This window comes from Xiphophorus couchianus, chromosome 6, assembly GCF_001444195.1.
Source record: "Xiphophorus couchianus chromosome 6, X_couchianus-1.0, whole genome shotgun sequence".
NCBI lineage: Eukaryota > Metazoa > Chordata > Actinopteri > Cyprinodontiformes > Poeciliidae > Xiphophorus > Xiphophorus couchianus.
This window is the reverse complement of record NC_040233.1, coordinates 3,143,144-3,153,572: the sequence shown is the minus strand read 5'-3', so window position 1 is coordinate 3,153,572 and position 10,429 is coordinate 3,143,144. Positions and strand designations below refer to the sequence as shown.

General features: G+C 41.0%; 2 protein-coding genes and 1 long non-coding RNA gene across 3 annotated transcripts in view; 2 read left to right on the top strand and 1 right to left on the bottom strand.

Moving 5' to 3' along the window:
• Nucleotides 1-327: 327 nt before the first annotated feature.
• Nucleotides 328-8,674, bottom strand: selenof (selenoprotein F). Its single transcript, XM_028021641.1, has 5 exons — nucleotides 8,534-8,674; nucleotides 5,922-6,089; nucleotides 1,885-1,948; nucleotides 1,688-1,737; nucleotides 328-1,073 (listed from the first exon to the last, which is right to left on the bottom strand). The coding sequence occupies exons 1-5, from the start codon at nucleotides 8,579-8,581 to the stop codon at nucleotides 942-944; spliced, it is 462 nt and encodes a 153-aa protein (XP_027877442.1). The 5' UTR covers nucleotides 8,582-8,674; the 3' UTR covers nucleotides 328-941.
• LOC114147094 (uncharacterized) lies at nucleotides 1,955-5,406 on the top strand. Its single transcript, XR_003596023.1, has 2 exons — nucleotides 1,955-2,059; nucleotides 3,478-5,406. It is a non-coding gene; the product is annotated as an uncharacterized LOC114147094 (long non-coding RNA).
• Nucleotides 8,675-8,932: 258 nt separating the features above from the next.
• Nucleotides 8,933-10,429, top strand: part of hs2st1a (heparan sulfate 2-O-sulfotransferase 1a) — a 40,249-nt gene continuing 38,752 nt past the window's right edge. The window contains exon 1 of the mRNA XM_028021400.1: nucleotides 8,933-9,532. Coding sequence (XP_027877201.1) covers nucleotides 9,409-9,532 — 124 coding nt within the window. The 5' untranslated portion in view covers nucleotides 8,933-9,408. The remainder of the gene's footprint in view (nucleotides 9,533-10,429) is intronic.

The window sequence follows — 10,429 nt, the reverse complement described above, 5'->3', positions numbered from 1 at the left end:
TGAATTGCGTTAAACAGAATTATTTGGTAGATTATAAGCACCTGCTGTTAAATTTAGGGATAACTTATTCAAAACTTTGACTCAAAGTTTCTAGAATTTACAACAGATAATCTATTTTCATCATAGATTATGTAGATAAATGTAGTTATATGAAAATCCAAGAGGTTTAGAACACAAGCGTTAACACAAAGTAGCAACCTGATGCAAAAACATAGCTGCAATATACAAAAAAACCACTAGATGTCAGCAGATCATCTAAAATAGACAGTTCTGTCCAGGAACAATCTGATGCCGTTTGTTTGCATCAGAGGGGAAAAAAACACCACCTTAAAGAAGAAATTGAAGATATTCTGTTTATTGTTGCATATTTATCCCATCATCCAGCTCATAAACAAACCCTGCAAAGAAAACCAGTTCCTCTTCAAAAGCAGCTGCTGAAGAAACACACAGATTTCCATCAGAGCTCACATCCCACAACCGGTTTACTGTGAGCTCTTCACTGACGTGTGTCTCAGCAACGCCGGGTGCGATCGCTGAGGAACGGGGATTCACTCTCTCTTACTGCATTTACTGCTGGTCACAACGGTAAGCGTCATAAAAATAATCATCTCACAACAATATCCGATAAACAAAAAGAGGAACGTTTATCTTAGCAAATGATTCCTTTGTGAAATAGATTTTATGAATGTGTTTTAGTCGAGTCATCTGGTGAGATCCACGCAGACACACGGATTATAATCAGATACAAAAACATAGATCAATGATTTAAACAGCTGTCAAGCCCAGGTTGTATACAAACAGCTAAACAGTGACAGAAATCCAATGAAACAAAAAGCAACATTTTTGCCCACTTGCCCAAAATAAAGTCCATTTTCTTGGTAATTTAAGGGACCATTTAAGTTCTATACATATAAAAAATTTTTATATTTTTTTGCGTGTGTCTATATTCGGTCTAACTTCTCACTCAGAAACTCTTCAACGCTGTCTGTGTTCCACTTGGTGATGCTGAGCTCTTCAGCGATGTTCCCGTTATCGTCCAGGAGCTTTAGGATGGGATCGGAGCCTCTGACGTACTGCGCCATGGAAACGGGAGACAGAAGACGGAAGGCATGTTAGAAACGCACACAAACGTTTGGCAAAAATAGTTGATGATAGAAAATGACAACGGCCAACACTAAAATAGGGCTGAAAACGATCGGATTAGTCGTGATTAATCACTTATTGAAATAATCGGCAACTTAATAATCGATTAATCTTAACTGAAGAATACAGACACAAAAAAATGCAATTTGGTGTATGAAAATAACATATTCAGAGCAGTAATTAAGCCAAAACGGTCCAAAAAATATATACAAGATAAAAACACCTCAGTCTGTAAAAATGTTTCAGCCAAAACTCCTCCAGTGGTACGGTTTTATCTTCACCCAGTCTAGCTAAAGGAATGGTACAATGTTTCATTTTAGGCAATAAAATATTTTTATTATTTAAAAAAGGAAGTGAATTATTTGTTTGTTTGCATTTCTGAATGTACTTTTAATATTTTAAAAAAGTGTTTAAATGGAATCTGTAGAATGTGCCATTTTTCAATCCGATTAATCAACAGTCAGAATAATCGATTAATCGTTCACTAAAATAATCGCTAGTTGCAGCCCTACACAGCAGGAAGAACATAACTCATCAGCGCTACCTTGATCTGAAGACCTTTAAACATTTTGGGCATCTCGCTCCTGACAAAAGCTGAGGGGAAAAAGCAGAGGCAGAGGTCATGTGGACGGACAGACGGACGGACATCCTGAGAATGCGGCAGAAACAGCTGAGGGGACACAGCTGAGGTAACTAAATAACAGATGGAAGTCTGGACCAACTTCTCTTCCCAGAACTTACCCTGGACTTGAGGGAACCTCCCCAGTTTTCATCCACAGACCTCCAGGATGGCTCCTGCGTAGAGCTGCAGGGGGAAATAAAAAAAATAAAGAGGCGCGCATGAGTCTCTGCTGGAGGGGCGGAGCTTAGAGTTGGAGGAGCAGAGCCATAAAAAAGCCGTGGCATCTTCTCCTAGGTCACATGTGTCAAACTCAAGGCCCGCGGGCCACATGTGGCCCGCTATGTCATTTTATGTGGCCCTCTCCCCCACCACCGTTTTACAGCCCCATTGATTGACTTAAAATAGGTTTTGAGCACGAATTGACTACAAACTACATCTCCCATAATGCCTTCCGATTGTTACCAGCCAACATTACGGCTTCTCGCCACTAGAGTGCAGCAGAGTCACCTCAAGCTGATTATTAATTTTCCCAGCGAATAAAACTGAAACATCGACAAACTAAAGAGCGAAGTTCCGTGATGTTTCAATCGAGGACTTTTACCGTCTCCTGCCCCCTGATTTGATGCCACAGCTTCGACTCCATGCAGCTCCTGTGTTTTGTCCATGTTTGGAAGCACCTATCTGAGCGAACAGATGTTTTCAAAAATGAATTTAAACAAGACCAAGCACAGATCGCGCATTACTGACGAAAACCTACACGCCGTTTTGCGGATTTCCTCAGCGCAAGAACTAACATCGACGAACTGACCAGGGGAAAACGGTGCCAGACATCCGGCCAGAAAACATTGGTAAGTACGAACAAACTAAATTTAAATAAAATGAATGTAAAACCAAAACTCAGTATACTGGAATATGTATATAGTTTATTGATTTTGCTTGTGTTTTGTTTTGTGTTTATTTACAGAACACATCACAATGAGGATGTGTGTGAGTTGGTGACAGGGTGAAGAGGGATCAGCTTTGTGTTCAAGGACAGGCAACATCACCTAATTGTTTTGTTCTTATGTGAAATACATGTTCGTTGTGTAATAAATAACGAAAAAGTTTTGTGAATGAAGTTGAGAGTTAATATCAAAACTTGTTTTTATTCTTTGTCTGCTTATCTTTAAAGCAGACAAAGATTAATTTTCCCAGCAAATAAAACTGAAACATCAACAAGCTAAAGAGCAAAGTTTAGCTGAGCAGTTTAAAAATACTGAGCATATTTTTTTAACTGCTTAGTTTAAAAATATTGTAATTTTACATCCATGCAAACTCAAATGTAATATTTAAAACTTGAACACATAAAATCAGTTATTTAACAATATAAGGTGTTGTTTAATTTATTTTTAACATTGTATTTTCATACATTTATGCTAGGGTTGCCCAAGTCTAGTTTTCCAGACCTATCACTCTGCAACTTTAGATGCGTTCTTTCTCTAACACACCTGCATCATTGACTCATTCATAGGCCTCTACAGAACTGAGTTGCTGCTAATGAGGGAAGTCAACTTTTTGTCTGGGGTATGTTTTAGCAGGGACGCATCTAAAAGTTGCAGTCTGGAGGACTGCACTTGGGCATTCCTGATTTATACCGTCAATGTGGCCCGTTGAGGGTGGCCAGTATACTGAAGTGGCCCTTGGTGAAATTGAGTTTGACACCCCTGTCCTAGGTCATTAAGCAGCGAGCCTGAGCATATGCTGCAGGACTGATGGATGACGAAGATGAAGATGAGCTTTTCAACAACCAATACCAGTTAGTCAGAAAACAAAAAAAGGTAAAGCACACAGTGACACTTCTTCACATTTATAGTTTTGCTTTTGATTAAATACATAGATAAGATGAGCCAATCAAAATTATCCAGTCATACTATGGTTGGGCGATAAATTTATTAAGTCAATCGAATTGGCTTTTTATGGAGATTTCATTTTTAGAAAAATTAAGATATATTTTCACTAATGTACTACTTTCACTTCGTAGTTTCCTGTGTCTGTCGTTTCCATGGACAGAATGAAATGACCATCAATCCATCAGGGATTATTTTTGTAATGTCTCCTGATGCGGGGAGATGGTGGAAGGAGTCGTGTGTGTTAATACACACCACAACAGAACATTTTGACTTATCCACTTGTAGCTTTGGCATCATTGAATGTGAACTACAGAAATAAAAATAGATTCACAAAACCGACTAGCTACAAGTCCATAAAGTTGTTTAGAAGTTCCACAACAAATACTGTGATGGAAACTGTTAAAAAAATGTAACAGGGAAAAGAGAAAACTGAACAGATTGAAAAAATATGATTGGATATAAAGATATAAACGAATCACTTGGAGAGACTGAATTCAGTTTTTCTGCACTGCTACAGACTCCAAGAGCACAACAATATGTATTAAAGGGGTAAAAAAGCTGATTTTGCATAATATGTCCCATTTATTAAAAGAAAGGGAGAAAAAAATCTATTCAAATAAGAAATCAGATTTAGTATGGGGGGAAAAACAGAGATTTTATGTTTAAAACTTAAGTCATACCTCATTTATCAATGACATTCATTAGTGACAGGCAAGATATAAGCAGAAAGATGTGATTTTGAGCGTTCTTTAAACGCTTCAAAACTAACCAACAGCATGTTCTGTTAAGATTATAAAAGATCTGATAAGGACAACTTGAAAACGGTATCAGCCAGGAGAAACCTTCATGATGGATCTCCAGAATATGTAGGCAGAATTAAAAATGTGAATGTCTGTATTCCGGCATTTCTCATAAAAGGTCATCGCGCAGCATGCTTCCACGCTCTGCGTGTCTCACAGGTATCATCATCGATTGTTCTCCAAAGGCGCCTGAAAGACGGAGATAAGTCAGGTTAGCTGAGGGGCAGCGCCGCAAACGAGCTGAACTCTACCTGCTCACTAACCAACCGGGTTCTGCAGAGAGCCTAATGACTCGCCACTCACGTCCAATCCAACAACTAAACAGATTCTCAAGGGACATTATTGTAGCTGTCTGAGGGGGAAATGTGATGAGGCAGTGTGGTTTCTACAGGTACAAAGGGGTGGGGTGGGGGGGGTGGGGGGGGGGTGCAGCAGGAGGCTGCAGATTGCTTTTCGAGTGACAGTTTTTACTCAAATCCTAAGGAGGAGACGGAGGAGGAGGACGAGGTAATCTTGGCTGAAAGCGTCTTTCTGGAATAGAGTTATCATCAAGAGGTGTAATGAGGTGTTCACTACACTTCTGAGAATGTGCTGTTGCTAGGATACTACACACGCGCTCCAGGGGATTTGCTTAAATCAAAAGAGAGAGAAGAAAAAATTAAAAAAAAGAATGCTGTTTTCCCACCATCAGTTGACTGTGTGTTTATCCATCAGAGCTCAGCGAGGGTGGCTCTGATTCCTGCTGTAATCACAGAGGGGATCGCCACGGAGACGGTTCCGGGGCAAAACCTGCCGATTGAGCCCATCACAGGGCTGGTAAAGCTTTGTTGTGCTGGAGTCTCACAGTAGTTACAAATGTGTTCAAAAATTTGTCAATATTCCAGTAATGCTGAAAAACCCCCACAATTTCGCAATTGCATCGTTTCCATTAAATAAGAAACACAGTTGAAAATCACATGTGAAGAAGCTTGTTCACGCATATAAATCATTAAAAAACACCATCCTCCTATTAGTTCCTGTGTTCTTCTTCAGGATTCGCACCAGTAGCAACATCCAGTTGTTGATAATGTGTGATGTGAAATAAACGATTCCCTTGCAGTTTTGCAAAATAAACCAATTTCATGCGTCCATTAAGCTAAGTTATTTTCGCAATGTCAAACTGTGCAGTTCCATGGTCAAAGGAATCGCAGCTGATGACAGACGGCTCAGAGATGATGCACAGCTGCAAAGTGTCAACAAACCCACAGACGGAGGGCAAACTGAGCTGCTTTTAGTAGCGGCAGAATGCTAAAGAATGTGTCCGTCTGTCAATGGAAGCTGACACATTCTGACAGATCGGCCTGCATTCCTTATACCGTCTTCAGTTTGCACCTCTGACATTGTAAACTATTCTTATTTTTACAGCCATTCCCTCTGTTCTCTAAATAAGCTCTCGTGTAGCCCACCCCGGCCCTCTCCCTGCTTTACCTTGCGTGATTCCATCTGAGCCTCCTGCTGGCAGCACTGCCGGCAGACGGGCTGCAGCTTGGTGAGGCTGAACTCCCCCAGCAGGTCGCAGGAGCTGCACAGGAGGTTGCTGGAGAAGCCCAGCTCCCTGCAGGCCTCGGACGACAGATCGGCCCCGTACGCAGACAGCTGCAAGAACACGCAGGTTAGATGAGGAGGAGATTCAGTTAGGAAGTGAATACGTTCATCATCCAGTCTCATGTGTAACTCAGTCTGTATGAGAATGACACTGGTAGGAAGAGGTTTGACTCAGTTTTACGATGGTCTGTATCACCTTTGAGAACCATTTAAAGCCAACCTAGAGTGTACAAACCATACAACAGATGTCAGTCTATTTGTTAGACAAACCACTCCAAAATGTTCAAATTATGTTTAGCAACAATCATTTAAATTTCTGTCTAACGTTACCAAATATCAGTGTATGATCAGATCTGTTGATGACCCGGTTTGGGCCAACCACCAGCTTTTTGAACATATGGCCCCTGACGTTTGATTTTACAATATTTAGCTATAAAGAGCCGTTAATAGTTAACTTTAGAGTTTTTCACACCTGATAATCCGGTAGACTCTGCTAGATTGGGGACCAAAATTGTGACATTTGTTCCATTTTAATTTGCTGCAGTTCAAATTAATATGGCACTGTAAACTAATTGAAAAAACCTGTTCCCCTCCACACCTGTGGTGGCGCTGCACCAAGGACTGCTGAAGGAAACGACATTAAAACCTTTGAAGACCACTTCCGTCTTCATTAAATGTAAATAAAAATGGAGTGACATCAGATCTAAGTGGTTGTAGGATTTATTTTGTCTTTGGTAATGATCATGAGCCTAACCCCAAACCCTTCTCACAATAGCACTAGAATCCCACTTTTGTTTGTATTTACCCAGAATGCCCTGCACTATACTGCACTTCCTGCTTTTGGAGACATCGGGGCTTGATTACACATTCACACCTCCCCGAACAAACCAGACTTTAAAGACAAAAAAAATGGAGCTTTAAACAGGACTGCTGTGAATGCACCCTTAGTGATTGTCGATGTGAAATGGGGGCACAAAGGCAGGGTAAATTACCCTTTAATTTACCCAATTAAAGGGTAAATTGGCCCTTTACTACCTAAACCTGGTAACAATCTGATCATTTTCATACAAGTATGAATGCGCTAGCTTTTGACCGACACCACAAACTAAGACATGAGAATTTGCAGCAATAAACTACTGCAAATCACACATTTATTTCCTTTTTGTAGGTCTGGACTATCAAGATGATACAGAATAAGATTACAATGCCTTTTAAAATAAGAATAAAAAAACAAACCTAGAAGCATATCACCAAATTAGTTAAGATAGTTATGGCCACTCCAAACAAAGTCAATGTTTGTAGTGGTCATCAAAAACCTGGAAGGGTACCCCACATGTCTGACTCAATTCATACAGTTTCAGGGGCGTTTCCACAAAATACAAAGAAAATGTATGTAAACTTCAAAAGTTGAAAAAGAAAAAGTATATATACATAGATGTCAGAATATTGTTATTCTGACATTTATCAAATAGAAAAAAGTTTGGTAATTATAAGCAATCTTGAAGAAGAAAACTTCTTACTTGAGGGAAAACGAGAAATACGTTTTTTAAGACTTTTTTTTTGGCTCCTTACATGTATTGAACAGTAATCTAGTCAGAAAACAGGATGGAGAGAAGAGGAAGACATGCAGCAAATGGCACCAGACCTGGAATCAAACCCACTTTCTTGTGTTTTTCATAAAGTGCAAATAACCGATTTCAACTGTATAGTCTTGTGCCCTGAACCTTTTTTTTTTTTTTACTTTGACATGAAAATTGAATATTTTGTACGGACTTCAATGACTTGAAAATACATCTTTGTAAATGTTTTGGCCAAATTAAGCTTGCAATAAAGTGCACTCACAAAACAACTGTTTGGTGTATTTGGTGTTATAAAACTTCATTAGATAGATAAACATTTCCGCTCGCAAAAAATATCCAAACGGTAAGTTATGTTTCTTGTCTTCTTGTTTGGTTAGCTGTGTCCAGCAGACACGTCAGCTTCTGAGGCGCTCCACTCATTTGTTTTCGTTTTCACTACACAGAAAAGCGAAGTTTATGTTTCATAGATCTCCTTTAATTTTCGGCATACGAATACACTGTAGACCACGAGCGCCCTCTCCGTGCCATGTAACTTTACCACTAAGCATGATCTTAAATCTCAGTTGTAGTTCAGCTTTTATACAGATTTGAGTGAATTTGGAACACCGGAAGTCAAATGTTAACGTTGCCTCTCGGCGCCAAAAACCTGTAAATGAACTGTTCAGTTAATTTCTGACCACAACATCATCCAGATTTACAGTGTTCAGTGAATAAGCTCAATTTCTCCTCTTGGCTCGCAGCAGTTCATTGGAAGAGCCACGTCATGTAGCGACTCCTGGAACAGGATGCGGTGCTCTGGACTGAACGATGGACTGTAAGCACTACCAGCCGACTGTAAGCGGCCGGTAGCGACTGTAAGCTTGTAAGGAGTCTCCCTGTGGCTAACACCGGCTCTCTCAGCGTTAATAAACTCACCGTCTGCAGCAACGACAACAGCCACAGTAGGTACACCTCTCCCGACATTTTGCAACCTGCTTTGTTAGCGAAACTACTACAATGGTCCTTTATTATTTCACTCAGGGAAAGCTACATTCGCCTGAGTAATGTTCAGTTTGAAAAATAGATTTGTCTTTTATTTTTTTCAGCTTATTGTCAGAACTTAAACATTGTCGCTTGAAAAATGTTTTTATTCTTTTAATAAAACATTTATTTTCTATTCCTTTCATTTTGTAAATTTCTTTCATATTTTCTATATTGGCATTAACTAAAGCCGACTAAAAATCTCTTCCTTGTCTTTATTGAATTTCGAGGATTATGAAAAGAGGGCGACACCTGTCGTCTGGTTGAGGTAAATCAGATGAAACTGTCCAATCCGGATTGAATAGGCAGGAATAGTGGACGAATGGAAAGCCACTGCTGGCTGGTGGACTGTTCATACATCCAATAGTCTGGGTGGCAAATAGGGGTAATGTGTCCGTAGTGCGGTGGTAACCACACTCGGTGTGATAGGGGACACTGGCAACACCGACTGGTACCAGTCTAGTTCCCCAATCCGACTGGAGAAGTTCGCATTCTGCTCAAATCTACTGAGTTTTGAGACGATTTACGACCCGGGACAATTAATGAAGCATGGGGATCTACCATTTGAGGTGACTGGAGGATCTGGATGTTACAAGATATCCACACACACGCTCCTGAGAAACGACGGGGAGAAAGAGCGAGCGAGAGAGAGAGAGAGGGCCATGCTCACACTCCCCAGCCGCTGAGTAAACCCCCCGCCGCAGCCGCTGTTTGTTTCAGTGTTGTCTCTTCCGAGGATGGAGTGACCAAATCCCTCTCCGGATGATTTGATGGGGTTGCTCAGAGTCATTATGCCGCCCAAGTTGCAGCTGCTGGCGCTGCTTGCGTTCGCAGTGGCCATGTTCTTCCTGGAGAACCAGATCCAGAAGCTGGAGGAGTCCCGGGGAAAGCTCGGTAAGTTGAAGCGATCCCGACGGAACGCGGCCCCAAAACGGGACCGCAGCACGGCGTGAGGAGGAGCGCGGGCAGAGAGATGCGGGCGAGCTCTCATTGTTGTGCATGTGGGTCAGTTAGAGACGCGAGCTGCGCCTCATCCATCAAGCATGCTTCGTCTTGTTCCTCAGAAAATGGCACACAGTCTTTCATTATTTACTGATGCAGGAGATGCTGAACTTTGCATGACTGATAGGAACGTCTTTTACTCGGCATAGGGATTGGTGATCACGTTAAACAGAACTGAACGATGAGTCAGGGAGGAGCAATTCCGTGGCTCAGTACAGAATAAGGGACAGCAGGTCGCAGTGGTTTTTTCATCACTGATTGATCGGTACTAGAAAACACTTAGTGACATCCACTGATGTCTTGGTCCATCTTAAAGGCAGCATACTTCTAAGGTATGATCAGCTATACTTCCAACAAAGCACAGCTGGTTGTTGAAGTCGATTTCCACTGTAATATTTCACTAAATATATTTTAAAGAAGTGCTCTGAAGAAAAGAAAAGAAAAAACTTCCAGCAAATTCTGTTTTGTGTGTATTTGGGTCATGACATCACAAGGGGCAAAAGAATCAAGCCGATGTTGCGTTTGCTCTCATAAGTGGGAATTTTTGAGTTTCCAATCGAGAAAGACCCTAGAGTCAGAATCCCAACCGAGAAGGTTGACGCTCATCGCCAAAAAGCCTCAAGTGTAGCATCCAATATGGCGGGCGCCATATTGGATTTGAGCAGTGGCACACGTGGTGCAGTAAACTGTGAGCATTCCTTCAGTGTTTGAGCTCCTGTGTGTTATTGTAGTTCGTAGCACCACAATAATTAACAAATCTAGTCCGACTTGTAACCAGAACACGCTCAC